The 20,263-nt window shown below is 43.1% G+C and overlaps 2 protein-coding genes across 2 annotated transcripts; both read left to right on the top strand.

The window, feature by feature from the left end:
• The first annotated feature begins 505 nt into the window (after window positions 1-505).
• On the top strand, window positions 506-2,605 carry LOC147901901 (pentatricopeptide repeat-containing protein At1g11290, chloroplastic-like). Its single transcript, XM_087374387.1, has one exon. The coding sequence runs from the start codon at window positions 506-508 to the stop codon at window positions 2,603-2,605; it is 2,100 nt and encodes a 699-aa protein (XP_087230513.1).
• Window positions 2,606-12,238: 9,633 nt separating this feature from the next.
• Window positions 12,239-14,779, top strand: LOC147901900 (Metallopeptidase M24 family protein). The gene has a single exon (XM_087374954.1). The coding sequence runs from the start codon at window positions 12,809-12,811 to the stop codon at window positions 14,318-14,320; it is 1,512 nt and encodes a 503-aa protein (XP_087231080.1). The 5' UTR covers window positions 12,239-12,808; the 3' UTR covers window positions 14,321-14,779.
• The last annotated feature ends 5,484 nt before the right edge of the window (window positions 14,780-20,263 follow it).

The following is a 20,263-nucleotide window of genomic DNA, read 5'->3' as shown; positions in this document are numbered from 1 at the left end:
AACATGATAATAGGAAATTGAGGGTCTTTATAGACTAGAGCCGCCCAAATGCCCAAGGGCCATAGTGCATTGAATGCATTTGGCATGTGGATGGCCCGTCCATGATCCGTGGGTGGTGCGCACTATTGGCACGTGGATGCAGAATTTGTGCGCACTGCACGATCCACGGATCATCGACGTGCATGATTGCCGAGATTCGTCACACTTGCAGCGCGAGGAAAATTCCAAGTGAGTTTCAAGGAATCAGGGGTACAGTAAGCGTAAGTTGCGGTGAGTGAAATGATATGGTAGTTATAGGGATTCTACAAGGGGACCAGGAGTGATGCAATGGTGATATGAATTTGGAGGACTTCAGCGTCCGCACACATGGGCTGCTGCAAGTAGCCAATTGAAGCCTAAGGACATGATATTTATGGAGTGATCATCTCTGAAGGTTTGAGAATATTGCGTGACGCCGGTCACCTTTAATGCTCTTCAGGCTTTGGACCTTATGGATCAGCGAGCAATGCCTCTCTCCATGGACGTCTTTTACAGTCTTCTGCAGGGATGCATTAACAGGAAAGATCTAATAGTAGGCAGGGAAGTGCAACGCCTTATAGCAAAAGCAGGGTTTCAGTCAAGCACATTTTTGGGGAGCCATCTGATCCGAATGTTCGCTGTCTGTGGGAGTTTGTGTGAAGCAAACCAAGTTTTTGTCAGTCTCTCAAAAAAGGATGTGTTTACGTGGAGTGCAATCATTTCAGCATATGTCAAGTTTGGAAAAATCGAGCAGGCAATTAAGCTTTATTATGAGATGCAACAGTCGACTGTAAAACCAGATAAATGTGTTTTTGTTGCTGTCCTTAAAGCATGTACTTGTGTAACGGCCCTTACAGAGGGCAAGATAATTCATGCCCACATTATTGAAAGTGGCCTAGAGTTGGACATATTTGTTGGAAGTACTCTCATTGATATGTATGCCAAGTGTGGTACTCTTGATCATGCACGCAAAGTATTTGACAATTTACCAATTCGAGTATTGGTGACATGGAATGCAATGATTGCAGGGTATGCCCAGTGTGGCAATGGTGAGATGGCTCTTCGACTGTTTTGGCAGATGCAGCATGAGGGTATGCAGCCAAACAATGTCACTCTTGTGAGCATCTTGACAGCATGTTCAACTATAGTGACCGTAAATCAGGGCAAGCTGATTCATGCATATCTTATTGGACGTGGCTCAGATATGGACAGATTTGTGGGCAATGCCCTCATTAACTTGTATACCGAATTCAAAAATCTTAAGGATGCTCACATATTATTTAATAAAATACCACAGCGAGACGTGGTGACATGGACTGCACTTATTGCAGGGTATGCCAAGAATGGGCATGGGTCAAAGGCTCTTCAACTTTTTCGGCAAATGCAGCAAGAGGGAGTGGAGCCTAACGAAATCACCTTTGTTACCATCCTGAAAGTGTGTTCCCATATGGCAGCCCTGGATCAGGGCAAGCTGATTCATGCCCTGATAATTGAAAGAAGTTTCGAGGAAGATTTGCATGTTGTGAGCACACTTATAGACATGTATGCTAAGTGTGGGAGCATTGAGGATGCAAGCAGAGTGTTTGAGAAATGTCCAAAGCAAGATGTGGTCACGTCAAATTCAATGATTGCAAGCTATGCTCAGCATGGACAACATCAGGAGGTCCTTGGCAGTTTTCAACAAATTCAATACAGTGGCAGGGAGCTTGATCATGTCACTTATGTCAATGTTTTGAAGGCATGTGCCTGCACAGGAGCTCTAGATTTTGGACGGCTAGTTCATGCAAACATTATTGAAATTGGGTTGGATTGGAAGGATACCATTGGAACCAGCCTTATCAGCATGTACACCAATTGTGGCAGTGTTATGGATTCGTTTAGATTATTTGAGAGATTACCAAGGCACAGTGTGATAATATTTAATGCGATGATTGCAGGATATGCCCTGCATAACAACTGTAACGAGGTTTTGCAGTATCTTGGAGACATTCAACAAGAAGGCTTGCGACCAAATGATGCAACGTTTGTTGGTCTTTTGACTCAATGCAGCCGCATGGATCTAGTAAAGGAAGGCAGCTACCTTCTCAAGGCAATGAGAGAGGAATTTGGGCTTATTCCTACAGTTCAACACTACTCTTGCATGGTTGACCTACTAGGTCATGCAGGATGGTTAATGGAGGCAGAAGACTTACTTCAAACTATGCCATGTCAACCCAATTCTGTGGGATGGAGGTCTTTGCTCCATAATTGTAAAAAATATGGAAATGTGGAGCAAGGAAAACGATGCTTTGAGCATGTTATCTCAATGGAGCAGGCTTCTGCTTCCGAGTATATGCATATGGCAAATATCTATGCTGGAGCGGACATGTGGGAGGATGCAGGAGACATTCAAGATCTAAGACATTTTTCTTACATGTGGAAGGAGCCTGGGATGGCCTTCATTGCAGTTGAGAAGAGGGTGCATGATTTCATTACAAGAGGGAAACAACATACACAAAGCGATCCAATCAATGCAAAGATGTGCAGATTGAATGCGCAGTTGAAAGTTGAAGGAAATGTGCCCCACCTGGACTTGGTGCTGCAATGAACGGTCAGACAAGGATAAGAGTGTTGGAAAAGTCCATCTGTAAACCCCCATATGAGGAGAGCGTGGGGGGGGAGACCTAGGGCAGGATGTGCCCAAGAGAAAAGAAAGAGAGGGGGCTGCCACATGGGCAGCACCTCACAACAAAGAAGAGAGAGATCATGTACTTGGAGGCATCAAATTGGCTGCAACAGATGTTGGCTTTGTGCAGGAGAGATGGCGGGGGCAGCATGCCTTGGATCTGCCCTGGCAAGAGGATTCTGATGAGCAGCAATATGGCGGGGTATCCTGAGGTACAGAAGCCTACATGGTGAGCTACTTGGCGAGGTTTGTGGGCAGGCACAAGGCCTGCAGCATGCTCTGGATATGGCGCAATGAAGGCATGTGTGCAGCAGCAGGGTCGGCCTGTGTACATAGGCTGGTTGGGCTGGGTATAGCCGGCCAACCAGGCATGGTTATGGGCTGGCCAATGGACTGGCCCCTGCATAAACAAATAAGGCAGTACCCTGCCCTTTATATAGGGCTAGCAGGCTGGTCAGCTGGCCAAACAAAGTCGGCCAGCACACAGCCCCAAAAAGGGCAGCCCACAGCCCCATAAATGGGGAGCTGTGGGGTCGATTGGTGGACAGACAAAGTCGGCCAGTGAGGCCCCTTCAAGTTGGTCAGTTTTGAGTCCCTTTGGGGCCTATAAAAGGAGCCCTTTGGTAGGGCATTCATTCATCCAGCAGCCAGCACACATGGGAGCAGGAGGAGCAGCAGCAATACACTCCCTCAGGCCTACATTCAGGAGGTAGAGGAGAACAAGAAGAGCTGTGGACTGAGCTCACAAAGGGCTGGGATTTTTGGCCGTCTTCTAGGGCAGCAAGAAGCTGAGATCTAGACAGGAAGTCTACATACACTCGAGGTGGAGCACGCAGGCTCGAGTCTAAAGATAACCGGTAGATAGGAGAAGGATCTTGTGGTAAGATCAGAGGACCACACCATTGGTGGGACTTTGGATCTGTGTCTTTTGTATTGTGTCCATAGTTTTGGACGGAAATATATTAGTTTTTGTGGTTTCTCTATCTGGCTGGTTCATTGTCTATTGATGAGTCTGTACACCTATGCTATGCACATAAGTTTAAGAAGTTTGTGATTCCACTCACACACCACACTGTGTGAGCTCCTGGGCTATTCTATTAGTCTTCCGCTGTGCATACCCTCTCTTGGTCCATTTCTAACATGGTATCAGAGCCCAAGTAGGAGGCTCACAGGTGTGGGAGCCTGAAGGCGGGGACCTTTCCGAAGGACGACCCTGATTCAGAAGCTCTTGGGAATCAACTTTCACGGCTGGAGGACAGTGCCCTTGCGAGAAGGAGGGTGACTCAGGTTTAGTCAAGTGCGTTCAGAGTTTTGGTCTACTAAAGGTTGAGTTTGTTCAACTTTGCTATGTGGTTTAGCAGCAAAAATGTCGACCTCTTCAGCCCTTGTTCTCCCTTCCTTCTCTCCCAAATTTCTTTATTTCACTATCCAAACTTTGGAGAGTCTGGAAAACTGGATGGGTCAAACTACCCGATCTAGAGCTTGAAGATCCGGAGTCATTTAGTGGCTCGGAACCTGTGGAAATTGACAACGGGATTGGAGGCGAAGCCTGAGGATATGGTGGACAAGCAGGGGGAGATACTCATGGCAGTAGACGGAGAGGAGCTCGAAGCTTGGGAAGACAAAGATGCCCATGCCCTGGCATTAATCATAGGGACTACGGCAGACTCTGTTCTTTCTCACATCCAGATGGCCGAGACGTCAGTAGAGGTGTGGGTCATTCTGAAGGATCTGTACGAGACAGGCAACACATCTCGGATCTTGCTTCTTCAGCATCAGCTCTACAATCTTGATATGGATAAGGGAGATTCGGTACATGACCACTTGACGAAGGTCAAGGTGGTGAGGGATCAACTAGCATCTATTGGTCAGAAGGTGGACTCGTGCCATTTGGCCTTAATGTCTCGGAGTTTCAAAAGCTTTGTTACGACTGTGACTGCAAGACAGAGGACCAAACCTCTGACTTTTAAGGAGTTGGGCCATTACTGCTACAGGAGGAAGCTAGGAAGAAGCTCTAGAACAATGACAATGATAACAAGGCGCTACTGGCGAAGGATTACGCCAGCAAAGGGAATGGCAAGCCTAACGGTGGCAAGTCCAAGAAGGATCACTCTGATGACAAGGACACTTTCAAGAGGAAGCAGAAGAAGTGCTTCTATTGTGACATGTCAGGCCATTTTGCGAAGGATTGCAGAAAGAAGAAGGCGGACCAGAAAAATAAGAGGAAGGAGTCCAACTCAGATTTAAAGAGTGACACAAAAGCCAAAGCTAATGTGGTAAAGAGCTGTTCTTGGTGATATCTCCGTGTGTTACTGAGGTCAGATATGCCAATCGAGAAACCACAGTGATGATGTCTGACACTGAGATGCGGGCCGACGAGGAGTCAGATGCCTTTGTGAAGGTGAAGTGTGAAGGTGAAGGACAGCATGGAGTGCTTTGTATATTCCAGGTGCGTGGCGGTTGATACTGACACGAGGGTGGATTCCATGTAGTGCCCTGGAGTTTCATGTTCAGACGGATGCTATAATTCAGAAGAAGACATTACAAGATTGCATGACTATTGGTATGTGCCTTGATGAGGTGCATGGTTTGCTTTCAGAGCAAGCACACAGGTAGTACGACGATCTGGTATGTACTTAATGTTCTTCATTTGAGCCTTTTTAGCATGCAGTGGAGAGACTCTTCTCTTCATTTGTCTCAGGTTATGCGAGATTGGAAGGAATTGGTCTTCTTCGAAAGCAGAGGGGAAGTATGGGTGCTTCTTCAAATCTTGAACACAAATTGCTGGAAGTTGATGAACAAGGTGTACTGAAGCCAGAAGAGTACCTGTTTGAGAGCTCAGACAGAGTTCATGGTCCAGGTTATCTGGAGATATTCATTTGTTGTAGACCTTGCCAAAGGAAGGACGGGTTGAAACAGACCCTAAGAGCATGGTGCCTGGAAGACTCCAGGTTGTTCACTCGTTATAAGGGGGACAACTGGAAGATCGTGGCGGTTGGATTGCTCAAGTTCAAAGGCGGGAACGTGATGGAAAGAGGTGGTGCTAGGAGGTGCTACGAGAGATGGACCTATACTAGGATGTTGTGCGAAAGTGGAACCAGACGTGGTGGAGCAGGAGCCATTGCATGAAAAGCCAGGAAAAGATTTTGACATCGAAGTGTTCCAGAGGACTATGACTAGGGAGTTACTGGAGCAAATCGACGTGTTGGCATTGGGCCGAGATGTGTCGGTGAGAGGGGGTGTTGGAAAGGTCACCTCCCCATCTGTAAGCCCCCATATGAGGAGAGTGTGGGGGAGGGAGACCTAGGGCAGGATGTGCCCAAGAGAAAAGAAAGAGAGGGGGCTGCCACATGGGTAGCACCTCACAACAAAGAAGAGAGAGATCATGTACTCCGAGGCATCAAAGTGGCTGCTACAGATGTTGCCTTGTGTAGGAGAGATGGTGGGGGCAGCATGCCTTGAATCTGCCCTGGCAAGAAGATTCTGATGAGCAGCAATATGGCGGGGTATCCCGAGGTACAGAAGCCTACATGGCGAGGTTTGTGGGCAGGCACAAGGCCTGCAACATGCTCTCGATATGGCGCAGTAAAGGCAGGTGTGCAGCAGCAGAGTCGGCCCATGTACATAGGCTGGTTGGGCTGGGTATAGCCAGCCAACCAGGCCTGGTTATGGGCTGGCCAATGGACTGGCCCCTGCATAAACAAATAAGGCAGTACCCTGCCCTTTATATAGGACTAGCAGGCTGGTCGGCTGGCCAAACAAAGTCGGCCAGCGCACAGCCCCAAAAAGGGCAGCCCACAGTCCCATAAATGGGGAGTTGTGGGGTTGGTGGGTGGACAGACGAAGTCGGCCAGTAGGCCCCTTCAAGTCAGTCAGTTTTGAGCCCCTTTGGGACCTGTAAAAGGAGCCCTTTGGCGGGGCATTCATTCATCCAGCAGTCAGCACACTTGGGAGCAGCAGGAGCAGCAGCATACACTCCCTCAGGCCTACATTCAGGAGGTAGAGGAGAACAAGAAGAGCTGTAGACTGAGCTCACAGAGGGCTGGGATTTTTGGCTGTCTTCTAGGACAGCAAGAAGCTGAGATCTAGATGGAAATTCTAAGTACGTTCGAGGTGGAGCACGCGGGCTGGAGTCTAGAGATAACCGGCAGATAGGAGAAGGACCTTGTGGTAAGATCAGAGGACCACTCCATTGGTGGCACTTTGAATCTATCTCTTTTGTATTGTGTCCATAGCTTTGGATGGAAATACAAGCCCGCTATACCCATAATTATGGATGGGACTTCTTCTACCACAACCGCCAATCACGCATCCCTTTTAGAAGTGAAATAGATCAAGTCCATAGAAGGTGATACACAAAGTGACATCAATAATCAAATACAAGCATTAACCACAATTAATAACTACATGACAACACATCCAATGTTGTCAGATGTGTTGGTGACCAACTCACATAAGAGAAAGAAAAAGAATTAAAATCATTTCAGATTGAATAAAGGGGTTGTAGGATTGGTTCTACAAAGAAACAAAAGGGATTTCGCACAAAATTATAGTACATACCATACATGTTTTACGGAAAGTTCCAAACCTAAGGACAAATCTAAAGTATGGCACCCATGCAATCCTAGATGCCACTTTTATTTATGAAATCAAGCACACCAATTGGGTGTCACCAAATGTGATTGTGCCAAAGAAGAACAAGAAGCTCAAAAGATGTGTGAATCTTAAAAATGTCAATGTAGCAACAATCAGGGATGACTAGTCCTTATCATTAATAGAATCAGTTTTGGAATGGGTAGCCAAGCTAGAAGTATATAGATTCTTGGATCGGTTCAGTAGCAGATACAACCAAAAAAATTTTCTCCTGAAGATCATTCAAAGACAACCTTTGCCACAAAATGGGTAATTTTTGCATACAAAATCATGCTAGTTGGATTAGGCAATGCACCAACCATTTTTCAAAGGGTAATGTGCACTTCCTTCAAGGCATTCCTCAACATATTTCTACAGACTCCTAGATGATTTGTGCATACATTTAAGTAAAGGGGATCACTTGAGATACCTTGAAGATGTACCGAAAAAATGTAGAGAGTACGGCATTTCCTTGAATCCTTTGAGATGCTAATTCTTGGTCACACAAGGAGTAGTCTTAGGACACAAGCTCTAGACATGAGATTGATTCTGACATGGACACAATTAAGATAACCATGGAATTTCCACCCCCATAAAATTCTTAGAGTGTACAAGTATTCATGAGCCATGTAGGGTATTATGGAAGATTCATCCTTAGATCTACCATGATTGCAAGACCCCTTTACAATATATTAGTAAAATTCACTAGACAGAAGAATATGAGTAGACAATTGATATCGTCAAGAGGAGATCTAGCATAGCTCTTATATTAAGGCTCCTATCTCGGACATTGAATTCCATGTACATACAAATTTTCCAACTATGCAGTATGTCAATCTAGAAAAAATAATAAAGTACCTAGTATACTTTGCTTGCAAGTAATTTAATATGTAGATGCGAATTACACCACCATAGAAAGAGAAGCCTGGAAATGGTCTATAGTGTGAAAAAAATTAGACATTACCTATTGGACATTGAATTTTTATTTTACTATGATAATCAAGACTTTTTGTATCTAGTTAATCAACCATGTACCACAAGTTGGATAACTAGAAGGCTTCTTTATAAGCGTATAATTTCAAAAAATGTGTGAAAGGGAGCTCAACAATCACATGTCACGATTAATACAAGAGAAGAGAAGAATTTGTCTTGCAAGATACAATACTATTTCAAATAGACACTTTCCCTAACGGGTGCAAATATGTCATTGGCCATTTCAAGATTCTAAGAACACCCCTCATCTGAGACCATTGGATACAAGAAAATAGATGCTCCCTACATTCCAGGTCAACTATACAAGATAAGCAGAGATCTGATTCTAATAATATGTCTTATGCTTCATGAGATTATGCCAATCATCAGAGAAGTCCATGAAGGCATAGGAGGACACTTTGCTAGTGAAGCCATAGCAAGATAAATCCTCTTGGTAGGATATTCATGGGCAATACTTCAGGCGGATGCCTATGAGTATGTAAAAGGTGTGATATATGCCCAAGAATGATTAAACCCCAACACAAGGATTTCAACCGTCTAACCAATATTTTTTATAAAAAATCATTTGAAAAATGAGGGATTAATTCTATAGGACCCATAATTTATTTTACTAAGGAACACAAGCATGCTACATCATTGTGGTTGCAGATTACTTCACCAAATGGGTTAAAGAAAAAGAAGTGAGAAAAGCCAATGCTAAAAGCACAATAAAGTTTTTGTATGAGAATACAATTATATGATATGAATGCCCCACGGAAATGGTGCTACATAGAGGTAGACATTTCATCAATGAAGTAATCATAGAAAATTTAATTAGCTTTATGGTTAGCCATAGAAGAAGCATAATTGTTATCCCCAAGGTAACAGACAAGCGAAGTCCACCAACAAAACACTATGCCAATGCTTCATCAAGATAGTGACATTAAAATGTCTTGAGACTGAGTAAAAAAACTAAATGTAACCTTATGAGTGTATTGAACCACACTCAAGATTAGTATAGAAATTATGTCTTTTCAATTGATTGATTTTTCATACTTAGCCTATGCATAGTATTATTAGAATACATGGCAGATCAAGGGTCCCTCCAAGAAAGGCTAAATCAAATTGGATAAGCATCTAGAGATGAGGCTAGTTGCCTATCATGCCATGATAGCTAAAAGTTAAAGAAGGAAGGCATGGTTTTGATTAAAAACTCAGTGATAAAGAAATCAATGAAGGTGACCTAGATTTGATCTACAAAGAAAAGGGCCATAAGGGCAAGCGCGTATATCTAGGTCAAGGACCTTACTGAGACAAAAAGATGAATCCTATTGCAGTTGTGCTGCTAGAAAGCCTCAATGGAGCCTCAACAATCAACACGAGAACACTAAAGCCCTACAAAATCAACCACAAGCCATACCTAATGTGAGAGATTTGGGAGTCTCTAATCTTTGCTAGTTAGCATTAGATTGCCATGGAGAACTCACTTGCCTATTTATAGATAGGCACTATAAGGTAGTTTGAAAATTTTTAACATGAACCTCTAGATAAGGATACCGCTTATTTGGTACATCTTGATTGCTCATTGCTTAACAGTATCCCAGGTGATCACATGGCAATAGCTCCTAGGTGCCATGTTTTCCATGCTCTTAGACAATGAGCAACTGAACTTTCCATGGCATCTCCGTTGCTCATTGTTTAAGACCATGGAAAGTTGTTAATAATTCCTTGTTCTAATAAAATTTGGGTTCTTTCTTAGTAAGCTCATAAAGAGGTGTTGTAACCTTGGCAAAGTCCTTTACGCACGCCATGTAATATGTTGTTCATTATGCTTTGTAACACTTACTATATGATAAAATGGTGAATGGTGGTCACATGGTTCTCTCATTATGACACTCATGGGTGCATGGGGTTCATGGAAAGATTCACACATGACATGTCCTTTGTACTTGTGGTCTTGGATACAAAAAAGTGTGTGGATGTTGTACAACAAAGTGGGTGGTGGGTTGCTTATCTCATCTTGGTGGAATTGTTGGCTCCATTTAAAGGATCCCAAGATAGTCTTTTCTAGGCTGAAATACAAGGAACTCAATCTTTGTGCAAGTCTCTTGTCCCCTTCTCCATAGCTTTCATTTCTTATAGTTTCCAAGTGTAGCTAAAGCTTATAATGTTTTTCTTTTGCCAAACAATTGCCTTATTTTTTGCCTCAACTTATCTCCCAAAAACTAGCTGGATCACACAATGTAGAGACAACACAAGCTTGTAGACACCAAGAAAATGCATTGGGATAAGCAGTTGACATAGGTTTTATGGGCTTACAGAACTGGTCATACAAGCTAGCTATTGGGTTTGCACCATTCCAACTAGTGTATGGGATAGAAGCCCTTTTGCCCATTAAATTGGAGATACATAGTCTTTGCACTGCTGTTCCAAGAATAGAAGGATAGGAAGATGCCTATGCTCAAAGCTTGGTACAGTTAAAACTGTTGGATGAATGTAAATTACATGCTTTATAAAACTCAAAAGCTTCTCAAAAAAGGCGCAAGGCTTGTTTTGATATCAAATTATGCAAGAAGAAGGATATTGCAGAAGGAGATTTGGTCATGAGACTTGACAGCCGTTTGGACAAGTGACACTAGTGACATTAGTATTAACATGGAATCACCCACAATACTAACCATCCAGCCTGGCAAAACACAGGTAGTTAGGCATCCCCAACTAAACCCCACAAAGCATCCACTAGGACCCTGCCGCATCCAGTGTGCTCCTATGGAATACTTTGCCAAAAGGTTGGTCTTTTAAACCTTTATGCACCCAATTCTAGAGGGGATCGTGCCCTTCTATGGAAGGAACTGCTCTCTTGGTCACATATTGCAACGGCTTGGATTATAGGAGGCGATTTCACACTTGACTAAAATAAAATAATTTTCATAGCACGAAATATCGAAAATACAATCCTGTAACATGCCATCACTGCAACAATGAATAATCAATGGAATAACCTTAATGAATGTTTGATAATATATATTTAACATTTATAATCTCCTCCAATTTCAACTTGCACTTCATTTTGTTTTTTAGGTTTGATGTAGTAGAGGAGAGCGCACCTTCCCCATTGGCTTTAATAACCATGAGTCCACCATAAGAGGTGACAATATCGTCAAAGGACTCAATCAAACTTTAAGTAGAGGCTCTAGCTAATGCAAAAGTCTTAACTAATAAAGACAATACGCTATGTCTGATGTTGAATGGCATTAGCTTCAAAACATCCTTGGAAAATGCAAATGTTCAAATTTCTCTTTGATACAAGATGAAAAAGCTAGAGAAAAGCTCTGTAGTTTTAACTAGATGATGCCCACCAACAAAAGAATTGGGAGATATTGCTCTATTGGAGCATAAAAGCATTGATGATAGCTACTTTTCTATTGGTAAAATGGCAAAAAATTAGCAATTATTGGGTCAATTTTGATTTTAACTTTCATAAGAGGGCCTTCCCTCGTCGGTGCTGGCTGTCGACTTGGTGGATGACAAGGCTGCAGAAAGCACGTCCCTGGGTGCCCAACTTGTAGCCCAGCAGTTGCTTGCTACTGGTTCAACCCTTACACAATGCTATGCAAGAAGGTTGTGGAGGCGCACATAAATAGCCAGAGGTGCATTTAATGGGCAATTTTTCTAGTGTTGGGTTGGAATTGTGAAAATCCATAATGCTCCACAAACACTCATGGAACTGCAAATTCTCCCCAACATTGCTTTGGATCAGAGCCCCTTGCCGATGCGAGGAGGCCCTCTAACAAAATATAACCTCTCCGCTCCCTCTCTTGTTGTTAAGTGTGCCGAGTTTGATCCCAATGAGCAACGTCTGATGCCGTTCGCGGGACCCTAAAACCCGAAATCCAGATACACAAAACTCAACAAAACCTAACCGAAAAATCAGAAACTCCGCCTCCCAGCTCACCTTGACGGCCAGGAAGCCTTTCCGAGGAGTAAGCCGGGAGGATTTCCAGCGACCAAGAGGAAGCTCGGATTTTCGACGACAGGTCAGAAATCCTCCCGACTTCCTTCCCGAAAAGGACTCCCTCCTCCCAACTCCCTCCCCGGAAAGGGCTCCCTCCTCCCGGCTTCCTCCTCGGAAATGGCTTCCCTTGGCCCTTCCGGAGGCTGGTCGCCGGAAATCCTCCCGGCTTCCTCCCCGGATAGGGCTCCCCAGGGCCCTTCCCTACTCTACTCTTCTCTTCTCTTCTCCCCGTGTCATTCCCAATAAAACCCTAGATCTTATAGCATACATTCTTGACTACTCTCCTGAGCTATGCTTACGACATTGCAAGCTACTGTGCATGGTCAAAGCCAAACAGTGTACTTTTGGAGGGCACGGCCAATCTTTGACATCCACGAGCTAGCACCAGGTACCCAATTCGGATCATAAGCATATTTGTACGTCGCTAAAACGCTTTGGAATCCTGAATGCATTCTGGAAGCTCGATTGAATTCTACATGTCGTAAATTTGCTCGTTCGCTGGAATCATGCGGAGATTTTGGAGGCCCCTCGTAGCTCTGCGGTTCCCTCCTTCAAGGCCGCCTTTTCCAACTTGTGGGCAGTTTTTAGTGAAGCCCTCGCAGGTGGAGAATGGGTTGCTTACAACCACTCTTTCTGCTTCAAGGGCATTTTGCAATATTTCAGCAGCAGTTCTTTCGGCCCTCGATGCTGGGCAACCCAGTCCTGAGACCCATCCCGAGGTTTTGCTATCTGGTGAAATCATGCCTGGCGTCACTACGGATGAAATGGTTTCAAGAAGGAGGGACTTGATGTCTCGTTTGCCAAAAGGTAGCCTAGTCATACTAACCTCTGCCACTGTGAAACACATGACTGATGTTGTGCCTTACCCTTTTCGCCAAAACGCTGATTATCTCTACTACACTGGCTGCCAGCAGTCAGGAGGCATTGCTGTAATTGAGGGTGCAGGTGAACTTTGCATGTTTATGCCAGCTCATGATCCAGATCGTACCACGTGGGAAGGACACATAGCAGGTACTGCAGAGGCCATGCTTTACTGGAAAGCAGATCGCGCCTATGATATGAGCCAGTTGTCTGAGATTTTACCTTCCATGATCAAACGAGCCAAGGGAATTTACGTTGATAATGTTCCACCAAGTGGAAGTCTTAACAAGCTATCGGCAATGAAAGAAGCCATGCGGGAGAGAAAAGTGCACAGTTTTCAAGAGTATACTCATGAAGCCCGGTGGATCAAATCTGTGTCTGAAATCAACCTGATGAGGCATTCAGCGGCAATTGCATGTCAGGCATTTATACAAACAATGAAAGCATCTAGAACATGGCCACATGAGCATATTTTAGCAGCAACCATAGAATATGAATGCAAGATTAGAGGTGCACAGCGCATGGCTTTCCCTCCAGTTGTGGGTGGTGGAATAAATGGAACGACTATTCATTATTCTCGAAATGATCAAAGGGTGAGAGAAGGGGAAATGGTGCTTTTGGATGCAGGGTGTGAATATTATGGATACGTTAGTGATATCACTCGTTCTTGGTCTCCTTCGGGCATTGTCTCAGATGCACAAAAACAAATTTATGAAATCGTCTTGTCAACTTTAAAAGAATGCTTAAAACTTTGCAAGCCAGGTGCTACCCTTCGAGAGATCCATGATTACTCAAGCGATGTTTTATTTAGGGGTGCAACAGATCTTGGAATAATAAAGGGACCTTACAGCAACCATTGGAATTCAGTGCAACACGAACAATATTTGAAGGTAAATCCGACTTCAATAGGACATTATTTGGGTATGGATGTTCATGACTGCAGCTCTGTAAGTAGAGATCGCAAGCTTGAACCAGGAGTGATCATAACCATTGAGCCAGGTCTCTATATCCCAGTAATGGATGATATTCCACAAAGGTTTCATGGAATTGGTGTCAGAATTGAAGAGGAGGTCCTAATTACAGATTCTGGCCATGAGGTTCTCACAGCTTCCATTCCCAAGGAACTGAAAGAAATTGAAGCATGGTTGCAATGCTGATAGGCATGTAATATTATGTGAAAGGTTTGCAGCAGGAAAGCGGATCTGTCCAAAATTACAAGCCTGGAGTTCCACAGGTTTCCATGAGGAAATTTGTAATTATTTGGGAGCCCAAGAAGCATCAAGAGGAGCATGGTAGGCTACCACTTTAGGTAGATAACGAAGTTTATTTATTGATGTCAATCTTACAGCATGTTTTAAGCCAGCAGTTGAATGAAAATCTTCTGAATGATATGGAAACCTTGATAAAGAACAGGACAACATTGTTTTGTATGTTTGGGAAGAAATGGTATTGCTGTGCCTTGCTTCAGAGAGAATGCTTTTATGCCTAATTCAGAGAGGAACAAGTCAAGGCCTCCTTCACAGTCTGACTCTGCATAGCTTGTTGCATTCTCCTCATTTATCCCACCAGTTGGCTTGCGGCCCTACAATGTGCTTGACTTGGGTTGGAGAGGAACATGCTCAGCATTTCTAGTGCAGTTGTGTCTCGTCCCCTCACTGGAAAACATTTTTTGAATTTCCTTATCCTGGTTTGTACCTTTTGCTAACACCTGCAGTGCCCTTGACATAACGATTTGGGTAGCTACCTGAATGTTTGAACTATGGCGGAACCATTATAAAAAGTTCCCATGTCCACTCTATAGTGTACTCTTGACTCAGTAATGTAACTTTAATTCCATGTGCACCGATTGCTGGGTTTCTATTCATAAGTCATTATTTAACATGGTTATGGGCTTACCGTGCATTGAGGCTAGATGTACGTTTGAGTGTAAGTTTTCTGTTGTAAAGAACAGAGGTGTCTTTTAAATGATTCTTTGTGAAATCTAGATGGCAGTTTATGCTTGGTACCCATGAGAACGCACTCCTTGTTTTACTTATTGAGTAGTTTGCATTCATAATTTTGAGTTGTCGCATGCCTTCTTCTAAAGATGCACACTCTCCCGTTGCCTTTCTCTGTCTCTTTGTTCTTTCTTGCTTAGCTTTGTTTTTCTGTTTGTAAGATGTGATATACTCTAGTTCTAGCTATGGCTCTGTAGGCCCTTACCTTAGCATGAGACCAGAGACGTTTTTTTGTAGTGCAGTTAGAGATTTAATAAATACGTTGCATGATTTATTGTGTCTATGCTTGTATCTTGTTCCGCGTGCACCCATGGCTGGTTGCATCCATATAGACTTGTATAGCATATATGGGGTCGCAATGCTGGAGGCCAGTGCAGATTCATCTGTGTTAGTATTTCCATTGTGAAATGCCTTTGTGGCCTAGTTCATGGACACTATAATGGAGCTGATAGATGTGCAATGGATCAGGACAAGAAAGTACTCAAATACCAAATACGAATCAGAGGGGGAGATGTTGCTGGCAGAGATGAGAGTAAACAAAAATGATATTTTCAGTACTGCATTATAGGGGATGCAACATTTTGGTCAGCTTTAAAGTCACCTTAAAGGTCTTGACTAATCTTTGGATTCACTTACGGTCATCCTTAAGGATTGGACTTATTGAAGGACTTTAGTTTCTTTCTGCTCTCATCTTGAAGGAATGGACTTATTTAGAGCCTTTTGTGTATGGTCCTTGTTTGCATGTGTTTTTTGTTCCTAATTTGGATCATCACCTTCCGGCAACCTATTGCCCCCTGGTTTTTATTAGCACTATCCTATATGCAGTGACATTGGAACCCTTAAATGTTTTCATAAGGTAATTTAAAGTCTGTCAGTTCTAGACCCACATGATATGGTTTGGTTCAGTGATGGTCAAATGTTGCATGAATCGGTTCCACGTAGGAAACTTGGTGGTTTTGGCATAGTTCTGACACGAAACGGTGGGGGTAGGCTGAGTAAAGTACATTTTTGATTGCATACACAAGCTATCAATTAAACTAAGCATGCACCGATATAAGCTGGATATGTGCTCAAGCTGAGTGTGATGCAGGATCACCAAGCAATTGTAGAAAGCTCATGCCATCCAATTGTTGATAGATTGAGAGGAAACTCTATTTGAAATGCAATTATCGGAGAGCAATCAATGGTCAAGCAATTGGATTCTCTAGTGAAGTGACAAATCAATTGTCACCCATGCAGAGCGTCTACTCTTGAGTCTTGTGTGAATCAATCGTCATCACCCATGCAGAACGTCTACTCTTGAGTCTCGTGTCAGTCTTCAAGCCTTGGCTATGGACCCACCACGATTCCTATTTTACGTGTAGCCACCATTGTAGAGCAGGCCTTCATGATGCAATAGCCCACAATCCTCCACGTTTGGCCACATGAGATGACTGCCTTTCTGAGCTAGCATCCCTGGTCATCTTCATTGAAATATAGACTAGGAACCGAACTACAAAAACCACTTTCTAAAAGTCACCACCCAACCATAGAGCTCTTCTGGCTCACTCTTAAGCACATAGAGGTCACAGGTTAGGTCATATGTCAGCAGACATTCATGTCTCATACCACGGGTATCCCCTCTACAAGGGGGGTATCAGAGACTAGCTTGCCAATCTGCCATACCCATGGCCAATCCAACTAGTAATCAATGAATGCCCATGATGCCAATATGTAGCCTAGGCCATGGAATGAATGAATATATCTTGAATACCTTTTACTCGTAGACCTCTAATCTAGATAGTATTTCTTGAGGTTAGACCTAGAGCCTTCCACCCTAGGCTAATAACCTTAGGGCTAGCTATCAGCAACCCATAGTTATTCCGTCCTCGTATGTAGGTTATTCCGTCCTCGTATGTAGATTTGATGAAAATCCTCTCTCTATGAAAGTAAATTTTCTCTCTACACATGGATCTTGTTAACATAATTCCATTTGACTTCATTCCGAAGTCCTTATACTTCTAGAATTTATTTTGGCATTGCATAAATAGCTCTTAATCAAATCCTTATGATGTCCATACCATTGTAAGTCATCCCTAAGAGGATGTTTAGGTAAGACTGAGTCATTAACAAATTCTCATTCAACTTAGGCCTCTAGTTGATCAAAACACTCTATGTCTGCCGCCTTACTCCTAGATTCCCATGTGAAATATATGCCACTTAAACTTTCAATTCTTCTACAACATATTTATTTCTTTAAAAAATAAAAATAAAAAATATTTATTTCTTTAAAAAATAAAAATAAAAAATATTTATTTCTTCTTGTACATAGAAGAGTAGATGGATTCATGTCAGCATGATCAACGAGCAAAGTCATAGGATACTTTCCAAATGTCAAATTAGACTATGGGTAGTAAATATGCCCTCATATCCCAATTCTTGAAGACTCTTCTGAAGATGACACTATTAGGTTTCATCATGCTCTACCTTGAACAATTTGGATAGCGTATTTTAGGTATGCAAGGACCCATGCATATCCTTTAAAAAATTATCCAATCGTTTACAATGCCATGACTTCTAAAGTCTAGGGATATGAAACATTTGGACTAATGTTCTAAGCATGATTTGGTTGGATTAAATTTCCTATCTAAGCAATACCAACCTATGGTCGATAGCTGTACATGCTTAGTATAATCATGGGCTGTGTGTCTTGATCAAAGTGACACATATGTCCTCAGCGTATTCTCTAGTATGATCTATCCTTAGTAATTGTTGGAAGTGGTAGAATGTGCTACATCACATAGGGGAATGCATCGCTCCCACTCCCCATTCCATAGCCATGCACATGCCTCCTCATCACCCAAAAGGTCTTGGGAGGGATAAGAGGAGGGGTATACATTTATGCCTTATATTCAAGGTTACTTAGGTATAACATGTGCTTATGGGATTACTCCCATACCATATTGCCACGTGTCAACATGCGAGGCCACGAGGCCCTTAGCCTCCAATGTTCTCAATAGTCCACTTAGTCTAAGATACCAAGGGGGGTGTTAGGACCATAGGGGAAGCCCCATATTTCAACACCCCTTCTTTGTCCTAAGACTGCGACTTGACCAAACTGGGCACCAACCACAGTGCAAGCCAGTGAGTAGCATGACCCGTCACGAAGAGCCTCCTATCAGGTGCTGCACAACAAGTGTCAACTCGTAGACAATGCACATGCGAGCTGCCACTTCCAACGAATATGCCACCAGCTGTCACATAGCCACCACCAAGTCAGAATCAACGTATGTGCGGGTTGCCACATCACATAATACATGCACACATGTAATCAATGCATGCTGCACACAATTATTGTAGCCCGTCACCAAGTCGACAACTAACTACAGTTCATAGAGAGAGGTATTATGAGTAGTCACCACCACACAGTCCCATGGGTTGAACGTACCATGTTGGAAGTGCTAGAAAATTTCACGTGTTACATAGGGGAGTGCATGGTCCCACCGCTCCTGGCCCATAGCCATACACATGCCTCCTTGTCTCCCAAAAGGTCTCGCGGGGGGAGGGGATATGAGGAAGGGTGTTCACTTGGGCCTTATATTCAAGGTCACTTAGGTTCACCATGTCCTTATGGGATTACTCCCAAACTATATTACCATATGTCAATGCACGAGGCCACGAGGTTCTTAGCTGTCAATTTTCTCTAGAGTCCACTTAATCTAAGGTACCAAGGGGGGAAGTTAGGACCGCACGACGCCCCAAGTTTCAATTGTAATTGCCCAATAATTGAAGGATGATCATCCAAGCTTAAACCCAATCTCCTTCATAATAAACTACTTGTCAAGAAGTGTCCAATCAACTTAAAAATGTGGTCACCAACTATGTCATTGGTACACTTATTGTATTGAATTTAAATACTTGCCAAGTAGGTATTTAAATTCAATCAATTTGTTAAGTCCTATAACTTCCCTCCAACTTATCTTGTCTTCTATCCTCTTTGAGGATAAGTCTATGACAATTACCTTGGAGTGTTCCTCCCTTCCATTAGGAAGTCACTAGAGGATATAACAAGTCAATTGGTATAGAATATTCCACTTAGAAGTTATTGAGTTTACCAACACGTAAACGGCACATTACTTGACATACACTTTTACTTTCCAATTCCATCTTATTTCCTAACCAAAACCTATATTATGAAAATACCAATACTTACTGGATTGGGCATCATCTTACCATTGTCAAAAGTCATATCCTCAATATCATTATATCTCTCATGCTAAGTATCTTCTCATAAGTGATGAACGTGTATATTCATGTGACCAAATTATCTCTTGATTTTGCATGTGACCTTGATCTTGCATGATTTAGATTGAATATGATAACATATCAGGCAAAGCTGAAGGATGTGGTGGACAACAATGGGAGGATCCTCATACCAATAGATGGAGAGGAGCTCAAAGCCTGGGAAGATAGATATGCCCATGCCTTGGCATTGATCATAGGACTACGGCAGACTCTGTGCTTCCTCACATCCAGATGGCCGACACATCAATAGAGGCGTGGGCCATTTTGAAGGATCTGTACGAGACAAATAACACATCTAGATCTTGCTTCTTTAGCATCAGCTCTTCAACTTGGATATGGATGAGGGAGATTCGGTACATGACCACTTGACGAAGGTCAAGGTGGTGAGGGATCAACTAGCATTGGTTGGTCAAAAGGTGGACTCGTGCCAGTTGGCCTTAATGGTACTGATGATGGCTACCATAGAGTTTCAAAAGCTTCGTTATGACTGTGACAAAAGGAAAGAGGACCAAACCTCTAACTTTTGAGGAGTTGGGTCCATTATTATGCCAAGAAGAAGCTAGGGAGAAGCTCTACAACAACGACAAAGGTGACAAGACGTTGCTGCCAAAGGATTACGCTAGCTTATGCTAGCAAAGGGAAGGGCAAGCCTAATGGTGGCAAGTCCAAGAAAGATGACTCTGATGACGAGGACACTTCCTAGAAGAGGAAGTAGAAGAAGAAGTCCTTCTATTGGGACATGCCAGGCCATTTTGTGAAGGACTGCAGAAAGAAGAAGGCAGATCAGAAAAACAAGAAGGAGTCCTACTCAGATTCAAA

The sequence above is a fragment of the Dipteris shenzhenensis genome, chromosome 5, assembly GCF_047967505.1.
Source record: "Dipteris shenzhenensis isolate YYH24624 ecotype China chromosome 5, Dip_SZ_1.0, whole genome shotgun sequence".
Classification (NCBI taxonomy): Eukaryota; Viridiplantae; Streptophyta; class Polypodiopsida; order Gleicheniales; family Dipteridaceae; genus Dipteris; species Dipteris shenzhenensis.
The sequence above is the reverse complement of the archived record's forward strand: the minus strand, read 5'-3'. Positions and strand labels throughout refer to the sequence as shown.